This window comes from Ascaphus truei, chromosome 3 (assembly GCF_040206685.1).
Source record: "Ascaphus truei isolate aAscTru1 chromosome 3, aAscTru1.hap1, whole genome shotgun sequence".
NCBI classification, from domain to species: domain Eukaryota; kingdom Metazoa; phylum Chordata; class Amphibia; order Anura; family Ascaphidae; genus Ascaphus; species Ascaphus truei.
The window spans coordinates 322339801-322360822 of record NC_134485.1 but is presented as its reverse complement, the minus strand read 5'-3'; the positions used below and the strand labels follow the sequence as shown (position 1 = coordinate 322360822).

The following is a 21022-nucleotide window of genomic DNA, read 5'->3' as shown; positions in this document are numbered from 1 at the left end:
TCACCTCCCTCCCTGGCACTCACTCACCTCCCTCCCCGGTGCTCACTCACCTCCCCAGCGCTCAGTCACCTCCCTCCCCGGCGCTCACTCACCTCCCTCCCTGGCGCTCACTCACCTCCCTCCCCAGTGCTCACTCACCTCCCTCCCCGGCGCTCACTTCCCTCCCGCCACGGCGGGGGGACAGGCAGTGGGCAGGCGCGGCGCCGAGTGCCTAAGATGGCGGTGCCCGGAAGGACCCCCTTCCTTCCTCGCGGCGGCGGCGCCGAGTGCCTAAGATGGCGGCGCCCGGAAGGACCCCCTTCCTCCCTCGCGGCGCCGAGTGCCTAAGATTTATTTATTTTATTTATTTATAAAATATTTTACCAGGAAGTAATACATTGAGAGTTACCTCTCGTTTTCAAGTATGTCCTGGGCACAGAGTAAAACAAATAGTACATGGTTACAAGTACAGTTACATAAATGAACAGGGTATACATTATATACAAGACATTGCATGCACAGTTAAAGAAAATATATATTATGGGCGTATGAAACAGTTACAGTTAAGATGGCGGCGCCCGGAAGGAGAGGTGACATATCTGTGAGTGTGTGTGTGTGGGACACTGTGTGTGTGTGTGTGTCACTGTGTGTGTCAGACACTGTAGGGTGGGGACCGGAGCTGCGCATGGGGGGTGGGGGGGAGGAGCGGAAAGAGAGAGGGGAGAGCGGAGAAACATACAGGGGGAGAGGAGAGGAGGGACCCGGACATTTTAAGCAACCCCCCCCCCCTGTCCACTGCCCCCCCCTCCTGTCCACTGTCCCCCCCTCCTGTCCACTGCCCCCCCTCCTGTCCACTGTCCCCCCACCCACCCTGTCCACTGCCCCCCCCTCCTGTCCACTGTCCCCCCCCTCCTGTCCACTGTCCCCCCCACCCATCCTGTCCACTGTCCCCCTCTCCTGTCCACTGTCCCCCCCACCCGTCCTGTCCACTGTCCCCCCCCTCCTGTCCACTGTCCCCCTCCCTCCTGTCCACTGTCCCCTCCACCCCTCCTGTCCACTGTCCCCCCCTCCTGTCCACTGTCCCCCCCTCCTGTCCACTGCCCCCCCTCCTGTCCACTGGCCCCCCCTCCTGTCCACTGTCCCCCCCTCCTGTCCACTGGCCCCCCCTCCTGTCCACTGCACCCCCTCCTGTCCACTGCCCCCCCCACCCCTCCTGTCCACTGTCCCCCCCCCTCCTGTCCACTGTCCCCCCCCTCCTGTCCACTGTCGTCCCCCCTCGTCCACTGCACCCCCTCCTGTCCACTGCCCCCCCCTCCTGTCCACTGCCCCCCCCCCTCCTGTCCACTGCCCCCCCTCCTGTCCACTGCCCCCCCTACTGTCCACTGTCCCCCTCATCCATCCTGTCCACTGTCCCCCCCACCCCTCCTGTCCACTGTTCCCCCCCTCCTGTCCACTGCCCCCCCTCCTGTCCACTGTCCCCCCCTCCTGTCCACTGTGTCCCCCCCCTCCTGTCCACTGTGTTAACTCACGGGCAACGCCGGGTCTCTCAGCTAGTATGAAATAAAGTTGTTATTATTATTTACAAAGCTTGTTAATCTTGTTTTTTCCGTTCGGTCTAGATCTCTCATGAGCAGAAGTTAACACCACCGCAGACCTGGCTGATTTATTTCACGCAAAGCAAAAGTAATTTATATTATTTATTTATATGATTGCCACGTGTATTACTACTGTGAAGCGCTATGTACATTAATGGCGCTATATAAATAAAGCAGTGAAATAGGAGATCCAGAGCACTACGGATTTTTGCAAAGAAATTTATTCTCTCAGTGGCACACACAATATTTTGAACTGCACAGAGTTCTTTTTCAAGTGACTGGCCAGTCGTGTGTGCCACTGAAAGAATAAATTTCTTTGCAAAAATCCGTAGTGCTCTGGATCGCCTATTTCACTGCTCTATACTAAGGATCTCACCCAGACAGGTTTTCCCTGAACCAGGTTGCACCGGTACTATCATAAACGCAAGTATTGTTTTGCCTATATTGCTTACATTACTCATGGTGTACAAGACTATACTCTTTATTTGCTATATAAATAAACACAAACATACAAGTAAAACTGCAACAGTTAAAGGTGCAGTTTTGAATACATCTGATTACCAAACTGGATCAACTCCTCCCTTAACTCCTATAACCACTCCCAAAATGGTCACTGGCGCAAGTGGAGGAAATCTGAAGCAAAGCACTTTGATACAGTATCGTCACACCGGGTCAAAATGATGCAACGTGTAGCTGTTTTGGAGCAATGCTCCAGTTTGTACCAGTTAATATATCCTCCAACATGACTTTCGCTCTCTCAGTCCTGTGTAAACTTATTAGAGTAGTAGTCAGTGCCTGAAGTAGAATAAACAAAGCAGTCAAAGAGCTTTCCTGGAATATTTAGAAGGATTTTGTCAGCTTTCACCTTTACTGGAGGAACAAGGAAGGGAATTTCCCAATCAACATTTCTACAGAGACTACTGGATTCCATGACTGAAATTCCCAACTACCCAGTGTGTCGTAAACAGTTACGGAAGCGCTGGAAGCAAAACCCTTTCCAAGTAGAGAGGAAGTTTAGGGAAAGTTCAAATACGTTGCGACATTTCCCTGCAGCACCAAAGATATGAAATACGTTATACACTGTACTTTGACACAACACAAAACAAATATATAGGTGTTCAGCTTCCTTTAACCTTTTTTATCCTTAAAACATGTCTCTGATTGTATCTATTTCTGAGCAAATTAATAATAAAGATGTCAAATAATATTTGTGGGGCTCAAATTGCAGTGCATAATGCAGCGGTGAAAGTGGTTTAAAAAAGTAGTGGTACTGTGCATTTGGACATGGTCAAATTGTGCAGTAAATACAAATATTATTTGAGCTTCCAATAACATGTTCAATGTAATAGAATCCTCGGGTTTCCTGGAAGGTTTCCGGGGGTACTACAATTTTGTTTGGGAATGGTGTTATACCGTTTTAATGCAATAAATCACAACTTGTTAAGTTTTATACTGTGATGCTATAGGGTTGCCACATTTAAGTTGTTATAATACGGGACGCTGAAATCCAGTATGAAAGTGTGACATCATAATGAGCGATGAATGATTTGCAAATGCTGCGCGCTGAGTGGTATCTCCCGCTTGACCGCTATATTCTTTGGGTTTTATCATCTCTGCTCTCGGCGGTTCGGGGAAAGGCGCGCACTGAGTAACGCCTATACGGGTGGGTGTCATGGGATTATGAGATGAGCAGGCACTGTCCTAACTTTATTATTTTAATAATTTAGTCAGGTGACATCTATCAGAAAAGGCAACTAGAACTCTATTATGTTTTTATCACGGATTTAATTACAGTAAGTTTAAGTTCAGGCATTTCACATTAAGGCACTAATATATGGGACAATTATGCGTCCCGACAGACCTTTCCTGGACAACAGGACTAGTCAATGAAATAAGGGACCATCCTGTATATAAGGGACGTTGACAACCCTATGCTATACATTATAAAAGGTATTATGTTACTTTATTTTAAAAATATGCCCTATTTCAATGATAATATTTGTATTCGTAAAGGACATGTTACACTATATTTTTAAGGTTAAACCCACTGCTAGGAGGTATATTTAATAGCTTTGTAAATTGAGGCACAAAATACTGAACTGTAAAATGAACAATTATTGTCACAAATAATGTATATGCATTAGAGCTCAATTGAGTCTCCTAACCGCACTGAAGAAACAATTTCACAATTCTTGTGATTTTTGATTCTCCATAAAAAAAAATTGTGACTGCAATATAATATGGATAGATTATATACAGAAAAGATGGAAGCAGGCATTCCGGGACTAGGAAAACGGAATAAAGTTTATTACAAAGCTATCAACGTGTCGGCTCCCAAGAGAAGCCTTGCTCAAGTCTCAGGAGTGTCGGCTTCTAATTATCTAGCAAACAATGATACTGTTATATCATTGTGTCATACAACGTGCACGCCATTCTTTCTCGTCCCCTCCATTGTTACTGTGACTGCAAAATCCAGGCTGCCTCATACATTAAACAATAGGAACAACAACAATAATATATCAGAGGTGCGTATTATTACAAGTGGCAGACTGTACACCCCTGCACTGCAGCCCTGGGCCCTGTGCAGCCCTCATTCCCAGACACAGGCAGGCACTGGCACGGCTCACGTGACAATGCATGCTGCATATGATACCATTATTATCACCTCTGTCTCATTCCCGGGGAAGGAGGGGGGGCTGCGGGATGCCCGGGCGCACTACAACTGATCAAGGGGAGGGGCGCCCAGCAAGCTCCAGCTTCTGATTGGCTAAAGGCCATGGCGCTCTCGGCTTGTGATTGGCTGAAGGCGCCCTATATAAGCAGCCAGCCCTGGCGAGGCTCTCAGTATCTGTGTGTATACGTTGTGTGTGTTCTGTGCAGCTGGTCATTTCGCGCGCACGTCTCAAGACTTTTTTTTGCAACACAATGAAGGAGAGAAGGAGTCCCCCGCCTGCCGTGGTCAGATGTAAGCTGGTATTGGTCGGCGATGTGCACTGTGGGAAGACGGCAATGCTGCAAGTGCTGGCAAAGGACTGTTACCCGGAGGTGAGTTACAGACGATGCTCGCTACTCTTATTCATGTGTGACTGAGCTGCCAGCTTTAGATTGAAGGTCATTGATTTAGCGCTTTGTTGCAGTAGCCTATAACCCCTGTTCCCATGTCCCAAGTCACATTGCTGGCATTCCTGTGCACTCAGCTGTGACTGCATTATCTCCCCAGGCTCCCCCCATCCCCCGGGAGAACACGGCAGGTGATGGTGCTGCAGTCTCTGGGGAAGCTATTAAAACACACTATATATAGGTACACTTAAGTAGTTAACCGTTTTCAATGTTTGAACGGAGTGGGAATTAAGTGGATTCACTGGCAGCGATGGGGTTAAGTGCAGGTTGGGGAGGTGGTGTCTTGGTGTTTATACCCTTTAAGCAGGTGAGGTTAATACACGCAGCCTGTCTGATGGGCACAGTGGTGAGCATATGGCATCTACCTGCTTTGCTAAATGCAATTCCTTAAGGTCTGTAGGGAATCACTAGTTTATGATGGGAGTGCTGGCTTTTCAGTTGCTATCTGTTTGGATACAATGTGCTTGGATGGCTGCCCCTGTGAGGGTATTTAATCATTTTAAACGCTTACTTTATTAAAATGTAAGCGGTATTCTACCAAAGAGAATCAGAATACAGCAGTGAATACCTCCCCCACTGTGATCAGATCAGCATGTACATACTGTCTGACTGTGGCTTTTTTCTCTCCCCCCCCACCCCTTGTCTGGGTTGTGTATGTGCTGCATTCACCCTGCGTGTTGATAACCTCCTGTATGTTGCAGTGGTGGCACTGGGACGCGTGTGCTTGCGCTGGCCGCAGTGGTGTGTCCCGCAGTCTTGTGTTGCGTGGGTGGCAGCGCTCTTGTCTGCAGTTCCTCCTGCTTGTGTTGGCTGCCGTGGTGTCCCAGCTCATTGTGTCATGTTGCATAAAAAGCACCTGTGGGCTGCAGTGTTGTCAGTGAGTCACAGCTATTTGTATCTCGTTTCCAGACCTATGTACCTACAGTGTTTGAAAACTACACAGCCAGCCTAGAGACGGAGGAGCAGCGTGTGGAGCTCAGCTTATGGGACACATCAGGTGGGTTTCCTCCATGCCAAGTTCTGCCATCACATTGCGGTTACTAGGGCTCCGTCTATTGTTGGTAAAAAGGAAGAAGGTGCAAAACCCAAAAAACTGAGAATTGCTGAAACTCCAAACACTGGTCACTCAAATAGGTATGACAGGTACAAAAAAATGATTTATTCAAAAACAGATCAAATAAATAGACAAAATAAAAACAATACACAGCTACTCTAGATCACAAAAAATATATACAGGCCAATTGGCTGCAGCATAAAGAAAGTATAGGAGGCAGCACATCTCTATAGGTCAAAATATTATTTTGACCTACTGAGACGTGCTGCCTCCTATACTTTCTTTATGCTGCTTGCTGCAGCCAATTGGCCTGTATCTTTTTTTTTTTGTGTTCCTACCTGTCATACCTATTTGAGTGCCCTGTGTTTGGCATTTCAGCAATTGTCTTTTGGGTTTTGCACCTTCTTCCTTTTTACCTATTCTGTTTTGCAACTGGGTGCACCGCCTATTTTATTTTAGGTTAATTAGGTTTATTTTCTTTGTATGGTTGTAGAGCTCTTCTCAGCCCCCTCCCCACTCTTCTCTGTCTATTGTTACATGAATTTCTATTCCAACAGTTTAAAAGCTTTGACCAGCCATGTTCATTTGTTGCCAGTCTTCATTCAGATTGTATAATCGTTTGGATATAAATCAAACTTCTTCCCAGATCTATCTAGTAGACTTATCCAACATAATTATAGATATAATTGGGGCTTAATGTATAGCTACTATTCAAATGCAGTGCTTGGCCTTAATGAAGGCTCCATACAGTACATACATGAAATAAAAGTATACTCCCTACATGAACTACTCATGGGAAACTGCCAATTTAATCCCTGTTTTGCATTAATTCCCAATCTAATTTTGTGCCCCAGTGGCATTATAGCACATCCCTGTTCTGTTGGAAGTTAAACATAATGGTATATCTTGTCTGCTCTAATTCTCACCGCCGCAGAGAACTGCTGCACATTGACAAAGCATAGATCAATGCACTTCATAAATATTCAGTACTGTGTATATACTCGCTTATACTCAAATGTCGCATGCATAATTAAAGGTATTGTCCCATGCATGACAACAGTAAATTGACTGGGACATCCCTAAAAGCTTATAACTGATTACAATTATTTTACCTTTTGTCCTGGTGATTGTAAATATTATAACCTGATGTTTATGGTGGGGTTTTGATCATCCTTATCTGGTGGAGGGGTTATACATTTGGTCATTCAGAGTGGTGCAAAGATTAATAGCTTTAAATTGAGAAATACCACTGTACATAACAAATACTGTCTTAACTGTTTTTTTTTTTTTAATCTATTGAATCCCCTTTGCAGTTTTGTAATGTTGCTAATCTGTACTCAAATTAATTGTTGGAAATCTGCCCCCCTTTTGTTGACAAAGGGATTCATACTCGGGTAACCCCTCCATCTGTGCTGTGATGCCATTATAGCCACACCCTTATGTGTGAGGAACCTAAAGCATTGCTGTGCAGGCTTAAAAGAATTTGTGTATATCTAAACACAGCAGTAGGTTTTGCAGATAATGGGATTAACAAAGGCTTGGTGATTTAACACTTTAATTGTCCTCTAAAAGACTTTAGAATGTCCAGTTTATATAGTGTTTGGAGGGGGTTTCACAGGTCCACAGCTGAGCAGCAGGGAGTAATGGGTTTGTTTGTGGGGTCTGATTATACATGTATTGGAATGGTGGCCGAATGCTTGGTTTCGATCACTGTTTATGTACAGACTTTGATGGTAGTGGGGGCACATGTTCTAATACAATTGAAGGAGGGTATTAACATTCCTCTTAAGCAGTTGTAATTGCAGAAAATTGTCATCAAAAGCCTATTGTCTGGCCTGCAGGCACGGCTTTGCTGGTCTTTCAGGCCTGAGACTGTCATGACCTTCAGGGCAAAAAGTACTGCAAATTGGTGGTGCTTAGGACCATTTATTTTACCTGACGCTTTATTTCCACTTTGCAAGAGGGGCTTTTGTTATAGTAACCTTTTCTGGAAAGGACCCATCATTAAAACAAATGCTGTACAGTATACAGTAGTTTGAAGAAGATTACGACCTTCCAACCATTGAATTCCTTTACTTGGCTTCCGATCCAAAACATTGTCTAGTTACTTTGCTCACACCCATTTCTTGCCCCTAATACAACTGGAACCCATTCCAAAAAACAGTGACATTACTCTGCCATTGAGAATATTAGTGTTGGAACGTTATTAATTTGTTTATGATGGGTTTAAGACATTACTAAATTGATTATCTCTATCTCTAATGTAGATCGACTGTGTAATGCACACAGCCTGTTGGGCAAGCCTATTCATGACGAATAGCCTTTCCCCAGGTAAATTTATTTTTGTGTTTTTTAGTGCATCAACTGCACCACATTGCGTTTTCTCGGTGCGATCAGAGTAAAACATTCAAATATATAATTTTAACATTTGAAATCAAGCTTTTTGGTACTTGTTTGGCATAATTAATAGCTTTCAGGCTGTGCTTTAACCACTGCACATGGGGCATGGCTAGTATTTTGATTTTTCACATGATTCTAATTATAAAATCGCATGTGACATGGTATTGTTAAATTATCTAATGAATGGTAGCATTACCCTCACTTAAAAGGTCTGAAATTTAACCCCTGGCGAGTCCTGCCACATAATATTGCTTAGTTCCTATAGCTGCAGTAAGTACTGAGATGCTCAGTATACAGTGATTCTCTTGGCTACTTGCTATGCAGCACCAGCCCAGCCACTGCTGCAGATCAGTGGCAAGAAGCGCAGAGCCAATGCGTGCCTTTCACACTCCTACAGCCAGCTACGCAGTGAAATAAAAACCCCAGGGGAACGTATGCAGCAGGCACCAGCCAGTCCTTCTACAATAGGCTAGCAATGCCAGTTGAACCTAAAGATGATTAGGCTTAATATTTTGTCCTCCTAATTAAGCAGAACAATTTGCCTACATCCTATTAAAGTGGACATACAGCATAGTTTGAGTATATTTGTCTTCTGTTTCATGTTCACACTTGGCTAGAACTGTTGCAGCACAATGATGCCTGCCCACTATAGGAAAGTGGTTGGTGCGGGTTCTCAAACCTAAACTTGGGACCCTCAGCCAAATCACTTGATAGCATAAGCCATTAACAACTTTGTGCACTCTTCTGACAAAAGAAAGATTTGACCAACTAGTACATTGAGGGCTTAGTACTGTCTAGCGTTCCCCAGCAGGAAATGCTTTCAGCCATTAAATCTGATCTACAAAGTACTTTGTTAACATCTTTTCTACTTGTGACATTAGACTGGATATCTGCTCCACCCCCATTTTATATCACTTGTGCAAGAATTCCTCTTCACCAAAGTATTCTTTGTAAAATGCCTTGTTTTAACACTAGTGACTGATTCAAGAGGGCTAAACAGCTAGTCCTGTTTTCCTCTCCCTTTAAGGGGCAGTGCTTGATCGGGTCTGTGCCCCTTGCTGTATCTGCATACTGGACCAGTCCTTCTACATCTAACCATTTGTTTTTATATTGGCTGCATTGGTATGTTCTATATAGCCTCCTGTCCCTTCCCATGGTTAGTCTGGTCTTGTTGCTATGGAAACTGTTCTCATCAGGGAGGGAGTATTTGCTATTCTAAGCACGAAGCTCCTGAGCTGAAACCAGTATAGGAGGGGGAGGTTTAAGGGTCTTAGAAGCAGCTTCCCTTGCCCTGTATGTGCAGGGGGGGGGCAGCTGTCTGAACACTTTGTCTTGGCCAGGCTTCTTGCCAGCATACCAATGGACTGCATTACCATATGCACGTCTTTCACTTCAGGATCATTACCAGTGTCTATTTGCTTAGCTAAGCCTGCAGCATATTGCGATGGGTTTGTAAGAAAAAAAAGCAAACAAATAAGACAGGAGTGCCAAGATTGCGACATATTGTCGGTCTCTAGCAGCATGCTCTCTGAGTTCCCAGGCTCACTCTCCATTGAGAAGTCATTAAGCTCAGTGGCTTTTAAACCCATCTTAAAAAGATGGAGAGACTGCTGTGCGTGTCCAAGGGCAGAGCAGATAATGGCTTCCTTGGGGAGCAGATTCCTGCAGTGCGATCACACAAGCTCCCTGGGCTGAGTGGCTAAATCATCCCTAACACTATATAGAACTGAAAGGGGTTTGCAGTCCTGTTATTCGGATAGGAACCTTGCAACTGCCTTCTCAGCCAGGATCCTGCAACTCGTCCACTTTGGAGTGAAGTCTGCCTATACATCTTTTCATATATAGAATCTAAATAAACATGGCATTGTAGAGGAGCTTCATCTTAATAGACCTAATGTCTTAATTCAAGCTCCAGCACATAGGTATCTGACGGGGAAACCTCAATTAGATTGTATACTATTTAAGACTTGGTTTAAGGATTTCGGTTTTAATATATAATCGGGGGGAGGAGGGGTTCACTAGATTATCATTATGATGAAATAAACTCTGGAATGCCCTTGTATGCTTAATAGCTTTTCAAACTTTGGCAGACACTCTGGTCCCACAGTGCATACTGGTTTTGTGAATGCTGCTTAAAGGTCATACTCGCAGGATTAAAGCGGATATAAGGGATGGTAAAATTAGGAACTTCAAAACCAAGTACACATTAATGGATCTTAAATTGAGGTGTCAGAAAACATGCACTTGTATAGGCTCGGTAAAATGTGTATGTAATTGCTGCCTATAACCTACCCAGTTTGAGTCTATAAACATAGGTTGTGCTTTGAGCTGTACACTAGCATGCACGGAGAACAGTATCTTTCAGACCTTGCTATTTAACATGGCAAGGTTTTTTTTTTTTTTTCTCCCCACACTTGATTGTTGTAAATAACATGTTTTTCAACAGCTGCATGTTGAGGGGGTATAGTGGCTGCAGAATGAGATTAGTCTTGTTGGCTTTTGACTGGTATTTGTGGCATATTGTATACAATCACTGCAAAGTCGATGCTTTTTCTGATTTGAGTACACTGTCATTTAATCAGTAGCTCCTTGTGTCCCTGTAACAACCATCTGTTAACCAGTTTCTTCTGTTTTCCAGGCTCTCCCTATTACGATAATGTACGGCCCCTCTGCTACAGTGACTCTGATGCAGTGCTACTTTGCTTTGACATCAGCCGACCAGAGAGTCTGGACATGGCACTGAAGAAGGTGAGAGCACAATCTTTGTACTCAAGCTGGTTTTTGTTTTCTGAAAGATCTAGGGCAACAGTCCCAGTTTCTTATCTTAACTACTGACCTATGCCCTGTTGTGCAATGTTAATGGGATGAGAACATTCAATTTACCAGAGTGTTTTGGGGTTGCCTAAATTCCTTTGCCGTCAGGTTTTAAGTAGTCTTGTAAAAGGGGCCTGTTGTCTAATTTATTTTAATAGTATATACCTCCAATATTATACAGTGGTGTTATATCAAGTCTGATTTATTTTATTTTTATGCTCACTTTAGGAACATTTTTCCTAAACTGGCCCAAAACATACATTAAAAATGGCTGAGCCCCTCCCAGAGTCTCAACTTTTGCTATGCGACAGATGTGTGAACACGCAGCAGGAGTTGCCATTTGCAAATGTCACTGTAGGCTTTTGGGCCTCTTTAAATGACCATTAAAATAAAACAATAGCTTGGAGGGAAGGGTGGAGGCAGTCTGACCAGAGTAAATAATTGCCCTCTGGCAATACTGAAATATGGTAATACAGCTGAAATTTGTGCCATGTCTCAATGTAGTAATTTTCCCACAGTGGAAGACTGAAGTCATAGACTATTGCCCCAGCACAAGAATACTTCTGATCGGCTGCAAGACGGATCTGCGTACAGACCTCAGCACAATTATGGAGCTATCCAACCAGAAGCAGGCACCTGTGTCGTATGAACAGGTGCGTACATGATGCATCTTAATCCTGACCTTGTGGCAATTTTATCACCTTTTTGCTTTTCGATACTATGTGCAAAAGTGGACCAACCATAATAATCAGTCCTTATAATACTGTTGGACTTGCCTGGGGACACTACTTGCTAGAACACCTTGTGACCGTATCATTACAGCCCATGGTAAAACAAGTTATGTACATGTGCCATTGTTAATGTCTCTGCAGGTACGGGAAGTGCCCAATTGAGGGTTAATTCTTAGAAAATGTGCCAAAATGCTACTGAGCACTTTCTATGTACATGTCGTCTTGATACATTTTCTTCCCCTGACTTCATATGGATTTGACAGGTTTACAACAATCTTACCATTTAATTGTTAAAGTATTAGGCAGCCACATCCAAGGTGGAATTGTAACAGTTGCTTCAATTTACATAATTCTAATGCTTTTATTTGCAAAATATGCACAATGTTGCGTGAGACTGCTTATTAACATTCTTAAAACAAAAATAGGAGCGCATGAAAATAACCAGAAGAAACCAGAATTAATACATATATTTTTATCATGAAAAATCATTCATCAAACAAAAATACACAATACAGATAATAACCTTGTCTAAATTGACACAAATAAATTATGCACGAGCCCTAGCCACACAGGAATAATGGATGTAAACACCCAAATGCACAACCCTAGATTGTGACAGGGAAGGAGAGGTGCTAGGAATGCAAGATGTTATAGAAAAAACAGACCTTAAGCACTAGAATTCCCCATTGTGCTCCTCGTGGCAGGTAGGGCTCCACCATCTACACAAACTGACCGTCGTCACGGCTGTGCGTCGCTGCGTTATGACTGCGTTTGTGTAGATGGTGGAGCACAAAGGGGAATTCTAGTGCTTAAGGTCTCTTTTTTCTATAACATCTTGCATTCCTAGCACCTCTCCTTCCCTGTCACAATCTAGGGTTGTGCATTTGGGTGTTTACATCCATTATTCCTGTGTGGCTAGGGCTCGTGCATAATTTATTTGTGTCAATTTACACCAGGTTATTATTATATTACTGTATTATGTGTATTTTTTTTGTATGATGAATGATTTTTCATGATAAAAATATATGTATTCTGGTTTCATTTTCATGCGCTCCTATTTTTGTTTTTTGTATTGCTGATTATGCCCCGCTGAGCACGGGAGATTTTGAGCTCCGGGGTGACACCGGGTAGCCGTGAGAGGGGGGTCGTTTGGAGAGACGGCACGCTCAATACAAATGTTCTTATTAACATTCTTGACTGACCTTTTATTCCAGGGTTGTGCTGCAGCCAAACAACTAGGAGCAGAGGGCTATCTGGAGTGTTCCGCCTTCACATCAGAAAAGAGTGTGCACAGCATATTCCGGTCCGCATCCTCTGTATGTCTGACCAAGCCTTCTCCCCCCAGCCGCAGAAGCCCAGTCCGGAGCCTGTCCAAGAGACTGCTAAATCTACCCAGCCGCTCAGAGCTAATCTCTTCCACCTTCAAGAAAGAGAAGGCCAAGAGCTGCTGTCTGATGTAGGGCTGTATTGCCCGCACAGCACGGACACTTGTATGAGACTTTGGACATTCCCTTAAGTTCTAAGTCACCACTGGTGGTTCCAGGAGACAAGAAGAATGGGCATGGGGTGAAGATTCTGAAACTGGTAGCCTCACCCATTCCCCCCCCCCCTCACCCCCAGGAACAGCTGGGAGAAACTGAAGAAATAGATTTGCACAAAGACTGATTGCACATGAAGGAGGACGTTTGGACTTGGGAATGGGGGGGCAAAACAGAATTGTGTTTAGTTTTAATTTTTTATTTTTATGACCACTATAAAGCTGCTTTTAACTAGGGATATATCCCTTCCCAAACTTTGGCTAAGTCTCAGGACTTGTCAAAATGCTACAGTATTAACCCTTCTGGTACTTGTGCCTGTACATTATTGTAGGAGGAGCTGGTGAAGCTACTGGATAGGGTGGCTGCCTTCCCTGTGCTGAGGACTGTAAATTATGATTTCTTTTTTTTTTTTAAATCAACAGTAAACCTGTATGCTTGATCTGTGATACTACATTTATTTATTGAAAATATGGGGGTAAAGAACTTGTCTTGTCTTTCAGAGCCTCATGGGCGACTTAAGATATTAATAAACCTGTTTCACATCCATTTTTATTATAAAGTATACACACTACTGCTTTGGTCCCAAGGTTCATTGCACCCATAAGATCTATGTACTTGCATCCAGTTTAGTGCATGCCAATGGACACATTGGGCTGGCACTCAATTAAATTCTACTCCATTAGATGGTCGTTGGTGCAATTAGAGTCCTCAAGGGCCATCTACAGGTTGGGTTTTAAGGATATCCCTGCTTCAGCACAGGTGGCTGTCAGTCACCTGTGCTGAAGCCAGGATATTCCCAATACCTGGTCTGTTGGTGGCCTTTGAGTGCTGGAGTTGGCAATCCCTGCTCGAGGCAAACCCCCTCACTACTAGTTTAGTGCTGCTTACACATTCAGTGCCAGGATAATGAAGGGCCTACATTCCAAGCTCTGTAACTAAAGTACAGGGAGATGGTGACATGCCTGAAGTCAGAGCTGGCAATAGGTTTTTCTAAGCATTCTGCTCTGGAGCCAGCTTTAAAGGTTCGTACTCTGCAACAAAAGTATATTTGGCCATGTTACACGTTATGGCTTTTACTAAATATTTGATTGGAGAGCCCTGACCAGTTTAGTGCTGTAGGTCACTACTAATAACATACCTGCCTTCTAAGATTTCAAGGCTCAGGGCAGTTTTAAATAAGTTACTAGTCACTGTAACATACAAATCCTCAAATGATTATTTTGTCTCGTTGGAACGCTTTTTTTTTTTTTTTTTTTTTTTTTTTTGTGTCCAAAGTGCCTGACTATTTTCTGCCCTCATCTAGTCTTTAAATGGCCATTGAGTTTCCTGACCTTGGTAGTATAGTGCTTACTTAAGTAGGAATTTCTGACTGCTCGTGTCAGCTGGATTTTAACTCTTGGTGACTCTGACTTGAGGAACAACACTTTTCCTCTTGTGAGGCATCTTGAATTCTACCACTGCTGGAGAAGCCAGGCACTTTGGTGGAGAACATGTAAAAATGTGAAGCGCCTAAACAGCAGGGACCATATGCTACAATATTATAATGTGGAACAAAGGGGTTAATCTGAAGCTACATGCAGTCCAATAAAACAAAGCATTTGGATGATTTCTACAATTGTCAGTCTAGTAATGTTCTTGAAAATGGCTTCTTCTAAATGTGTGCTTTGGTGCACATTTAAAGGTGGGCCTCTAATATACTGTACCACAAGTAGTAAGAATTACAACTGTGAGATTAGTTTGTCAGCCCCCTTGATGTCTCAAATATGCCACTTTAGTTGCTGGCTGTTTCTGGAAAGGTGTATTTAGGGGTAATGTTACACAGCTTGATAGCGCTGCCTCCTTTCTAAACAAGTAGGTAACTAACATACAATTTGTCAGTGTGGAGGTTGCTGTCCCAGAATTTAAACTCTGCATGTGTTAGGAACGGAAAGTAATAGACTAGAAAAGACTGTGGACCAATGGTAATCAGGCTGAAAGATACAGTATGGAACATTTTGGGCCAAGTTGACTTGCAATTTTTTTTTATTGGGAAATTAATTAAACAAACTAGTTAACAGGCCTATCTGCATTAATATCTGTAAAAACAAATATATTTTAATTTGAAGTGTGATTAGGATAAATCTAGGTATTTAGTAGAAAAAAATTGTTTTTGTACCATATGGGATTGTAATTGCCAGCATTACTGCTGGAAAGACCTGCACCATATTGCAAATCTGCATATGGAAAGACATCTAGTACAACCCAGGAAATTGAGGGGGGCGCAAATATATCTAAACGGTACTTTCCCCTAGAATAAATGGTGATAAAGAACAGTATTAAAATATTTCTAATTATGGATCAGCTATGTATTGTGTTGGTAACAAGACTAACAATCTGATTAATTTGGGGGGTATGAGACTTTGTGTTTAAGAATGCCGAAGGGTAGAATCGTTCCTGAGAAGGGTAAAAATAACTCTATTGCCTACATAAATTATTAACCATATGGTCATCCCTCTAATCAAGAAAGCATTCAAGATCCAACAGTGCTGTGTGTGACCCTGGAAGAGTAATTCTATCTCCAATGTCTTCCAAATATTAATTTGCAACCTTTATGGTATATGCATTAAAAGTATTGCGTTCCTGGTTACTAAAATGTATTTAACCAAGTACATTTTTGTCAACATTGTACTGGGCAACATTACAAAGACCACAATCTGATAATCATCCAGGTTGGACTCTGCAGATCTTCCTCGAGTACCAAAGCTGTTAACTGACCAGGGATGTATGGGAAACACAGTACAAAACTGGCTTGTTATCACACTTGACCTGGTGTTAGTGGATTCTACATTGACACTGCTGCATTATAACCATTTGCACAGTCCTGTTTAATTCTTCAATGTTTGGTAAACATTTTAGCCACAAAATTGCTACCCTGCCAAGGTAAATTTCAGTCCTGACTAAGGGGACAGTGGCTTCAAAGCCTACTGATTAGAGGTTTATAATCTCATAAACTACCATATGAGCTAAATCAATGATTCTTAACAGTAGTATCAAAAATGTTCAAAATTCATGATTGCTCTTCTGCAGCCTGTGCTTTTTCAAACACTCATTTTTATTTAAAATGTGTTATAAGTAGAAATTAATGTTTAGAAACAGATTTTTGGAGGCCAGCGGATTGGTATTATTGAAGTAATTATACTTCCATGTAGTGCATTTGGTCAACTGCTGAGCTAAATGGTGCCTCCTTCTGTCTGCCAGTGAATGGTTTACCTTGGTGGGTTGGCAGGGTTTCATTTCTTGAGCTTCCTAAATAATAAAAGCCTCAGTCTCACATTGCAAGATTCATTAAAGTCTCTTTAAGGTGAAAGCACTCTGCCACGTAACAACTGTAATGTAATTTAAGATCTGCGAAAAAGCACAACATGAAATATGGATTAACTTATTCCATCTGATATCTAAGTGAAGACACAGCTGGTGATGCCAATATTGTAGTGATCAGGGCGGAGTTAATCAGTCTTAGGAAAAGCTCAATTTAAGGGGACCCACAAAAAAACTCATGTATGTCTACTGTACCTTTCCACAACACAGTATAACAATGACAAGGTGACTTGTTAAAAAAAAAAACATTTGGACCATATTAGAAAGACTGCGACATTTTGAGAAACAAGAAAGAGTTAATGGTTGGAATTAATTGCAGTATTGTGGATCAACATGTAATTTGCTATTGTGATGTTGCACTGGCCTATGTTTTAAACACAGGCAACAGTTACACATATTTGAATGCCAAACAGAGAACTTTTATTACCAGATTTAAGCAGAATCAGATACAACTATTTAAAATGCTGGCGTTTGACACACACATCCTAAAGGTGCCTGAATTATGTTGCTTTGGAAATATGAGCAGGAAAGAGAAAAAAAGACGGAGCACTACATCCAGTGCTAGCTTGCCAAAGAACAGCAAGGGTGCGTTCCCACGATAAAAATGTATTGGATCATAGTAACAAACAGCAGCACATTGGAAATATGACATGATACTGTGTTTTTGGCTAACTTCGACGTGAGAAGGAATTCAAAGTGTGACCTCTATAAATTCGGTATGTCCTTTTTAAGTTTTTGCAATAGAAATCTGTCATCGGGATGGAAACGTGACATCCGTAAGGCTCTGGCTTGCATGAGATTCTGGTAGTGACAGATTTGGGCTGAGCTGATTTGCCACTGGGCACCTGTCCACTTCCATTAAACATACAACAAGCATCAGGAATCTTAAAGGAAGTTAACCCTTCTGGTTCTGGAGGGCTTTGAGAAGCAGTGTGCGGAATCGGACATTTGGCCGTGGCCGTCTCGCCGCGACCAAGTCACCACCGGCGTTTGGCCGCAGAGGGTCGCTCAGCCGCCTGCCGCTTCTTCAAAGCAGTTAATTTAAGGGTTAATTTTGTGGTAAGGCTAGGGTTTTTTTTTTAAAACTTATTTTTTATTTGTTTTTTTATATTGGGGGTACAAAAGAAGAATAAAAGGTGGCGGGGGTGTACCACCATGTACATCAATAATATTACTTGCATATTACCTTAATACTGTACAACATCATCACATACACTATAATATTCATTTTCCTGACAGGACTTCCACTCTCCTAACCATTTTTATATTCCCCAAAGGGAAAACCAAATCACTTCTCACCCTGGAATTCCAGGGTTCCCACACTTTATGGAATTTTCTGGATTTGTGTATTATAAACGCCATTAAACTCTCCATTGTTTGGACTTCATTCAATCTGTATGACCTCTTTTTTAGAGGGTGGCTGAATCTTTTTAAGGCCCCTGCAATCAAGGATCTTGCTGTAGTTGATATACTGTGGGAGAAGGAGCTCAGTGAGTAACGACACTGACTGAGTTTGAAGCAGGGGAACCTGGTTCAATTCCTGGTGTTTGCTCCTAGTGACCTTGGGCAAGTCACTTTATCTCCATATGCCCAATGTTGGCTCCTTGTGACTTTGGGCAAGTCACTTTATCTCCAGATGCCTCAGGCACCAACAACACAGATTGTAATTTCTACAGGGCAGGGACTGTGTCTGCTAACATGTCTCTGTAAAGCACTATGTATAAACTAGCCACGCTATACAAGAACAAAAAATTATTATTATATGAGACATCATTTTAATTGTGTGTCGGATCATGTTCTCTATTGGTTTAGCCAGAACCATTGTAAGCGGGTCTAGTGGTATTGTTATTTCCATAATTTCTCCTATCAATTTCTGCACCCAAAACCTCTGTATTTTCGGACAAAAACCACCAGATATGAGCCATATCACTCACCCTTCCACAGCCTCTCCAACATAGATCCGTGGCCCCTGGAAAGATCTGCTTCAACCTTTGGGGGGTAAGATACCATCTATAGTTCATTTTATATATATTCTCAGTTGTTGTTGTGCATATGGATGTGATCGCTGCATTGCCCCTCCCCCCCCTCTCTCCTGACTCCCTCCCCCCCTCTCTCCTGACTCCCTCCCCCCCTCTCTCCTGACTAACTCCCCCCCCTCTCTCCTGACTAACTCCCCCCCCCTCTCTCCTGACTGAATACCACCCCCCGCCTGTCCGCTGTGCGCCGCCATCTTACCGGGGGCATCTGCAGGAGGAAGGGTCCTTCCGGAGGCTGCCTGCCCACTGCCTGTCCCCCCGCCGGGGAGGGAAGTGAGCATTGGCGGCTGGGGCAGGAGGGCCACGCTGCGCTTCCCCTCCGTCCGGGAGCCGGTGGGGGGAGGGAGAGAGAGAGAGAGAGAGAAAGAGAGAGAGTTGGGTGACGTCATAGAGCCGGGTGACGTCATAGAGCCACCAATCTGATTGGCCAGAGGCTGAGGACCAATCAGATTCACCGCAGCTAGTACCAACCTTTCGATTTTATATATTAAGATGTAGAAAACTCCTTGGCAATTAGTGAAGGGTTGTGTATAACTTCATCATTTCCCTGTTTCATTGCCGAGATCTGAGTTCTAGCCTCTATCTCTACATGGTTTAATAGCGAGTCATCGAAGCGCCACTGATAAATATTAGGCCTAATGAAAGGGAGGGGGGGGGGGGGGCGTTGAAAGATAGTATCACTGGGGCATGGTCGGACCATGTTATAGGACGGAGATTTGTCTGTGACATTCTATCAAGAAGATTAGCTGTGACAAATATGTAATCTATTCTTGAATAATGGAATCTTCTAGTGTGAATTCCTCTGTCAGGTTCCTATATATTTTTGCTTTGTTATATGTTTCTGTGGGGGGGGGGGGTCTTTGGTTTGGTATTGTGGTTTTATCTAAGTCAGGGTTTTGGGTCATATTGATGTCTCCTATGTCTATAAGTCTATTATCATAGTTCTTGTTTGGGTTTCCCCAATCTCTTCTAGTGTAGATTTGAGAAACTCAATTTGTTGATCGTTTGTTGACTAGTCATATTAACTCCTTTATAAAACACCATTTACCATGAGGAATCTACCTTCCTGGTCCCTCTTAATTTCTGTCATCTGAAAAGGGACATTGTATTTATTAAGATGCCTACTCCTCTTTTCTTCTTTGTTTGAGATGAATAATATGCCGTCGGGTATGTACCCCGAAAAGTATTAGGAGGTTCCTAGTTATCAAAATGTGTATCTTGGGGGGGGCTTCCGGTGACGTCACCAAGTATGGACGGGTAAGCATGGAGCTCCGTGGACCCGCTTACACATAATCAACAGAAATCACCCTTTCCACTCGAATATACTAAATATTTTTGGCTCTCTGAAAGGTCCAGGGAATAAAGAATGTCCAACAAGGGGAAAAAACCCGCAAGTCAAGGGGTCTCTAGATACTTTTCGCCGCCCCAGAAAAGAACTGAGGAGCCGGGCGAAAAGCAAGATGGCGGCGGAGCACGAGGCCCGGCAGTAACCACGAGTGACCGGGTGCAACAGAGGGAGAGCCCAGAGGCAGACGAACCAGTGACCCGACTATACCTGGAAGAACTATTTACTGCCATGCACGCAAAGCTCCACATGTCCCTACAAGCAGACATAAAGTAGGCAGTAAAAGACATAAGGCAGGAGATTACTAACTTGTCGGAACGGACGGCGGAAATTGAAACCAAAGCGGAGGGAACTCTGAAAAAGTTGACCGCGGCGGAGACAGAGATAATCCGACTAGGGGAGGAAATAATAGCTCTCAAAGAAGGACAAGAAGAGCAAGAAAACCGGGACAGACGGCAAAACTTGCGCGTCCGCAACGTCCCTGAGTCAATCTCACCCGCTCAAACCAAACCCTACCTGCTGGAATTATTCTCCATGGTCTGCGGAGACATGGAGGAGAAGGACCTGGAAATCGACAGGGCGCACCGTGCCCTAGGCCCTTAGTCGGACGACCCGAAGAGAAGGCGGGATATAATTGTGCGGATGCATAGCTACTCCTCCAAGGAGAGGATCGTAGCGGCCTGCCGGGAAAGGGAACCCCTAATCTTCCAAGAGGAAACCCTCCTCATGTTCAATGACCTCTCGAGGCTCACGATCAATCGCCGCAAAGAGATGAAACCCCTCACCACCCTTTTGCGGGAAAAAGGAATAAAATATCGGTGGGGGTTTCCCTTCAAATTAATCGCAAATAAAGGAGGAAGGTTCCTAACTCTTCGGCACCCGGAGGATATGCTGCCGTTTGCGCAGGCACTTGGACTGTCCCCCCCCTCCGAGGTGGTTTGAGGCTCCAACCGATCGGGAGCAAGAAGAGAATGGGGGCGGCCCTGCACGAGCCTCCGAGAGAATTGCCGCTCTCCACCATACAAAAAACAAATAACTGTCTGAGCAACCCCC

At 43.6% G+C, this 21022-nt stretch overlaps 1 protein-coding gene across 1 annotated transcript; it reads left to right on the top strand.

Annotated features, from left to right (window-relative positions):
• Positions 1 to 4408: 4408 nt before the first annotated feature.
• On the top strand, positions 4409 to 16541 carry RND1 (Rho family GTPase 1). Its single transcript, XM_075591226.1, has 5 exons — positions 4409 to 4619; positions 5604 to 5691; positions 10787 to 10896; positions 11481 to 11615; positions 12908 to 16541. Exons 1-5 carry the CDS (start codon positions 4500 to 4502, stop codon positions 13151 to 13153), a joined length of 699 nt encoding a protein of 232 aa, XP_075447341.1. The 5' UTR covers positions 4409 to 4499; the 3' UTR covers positions 13154 to 16541.
• Positions 16542 to 21022: the final 4481 nt, after the last annotated feature.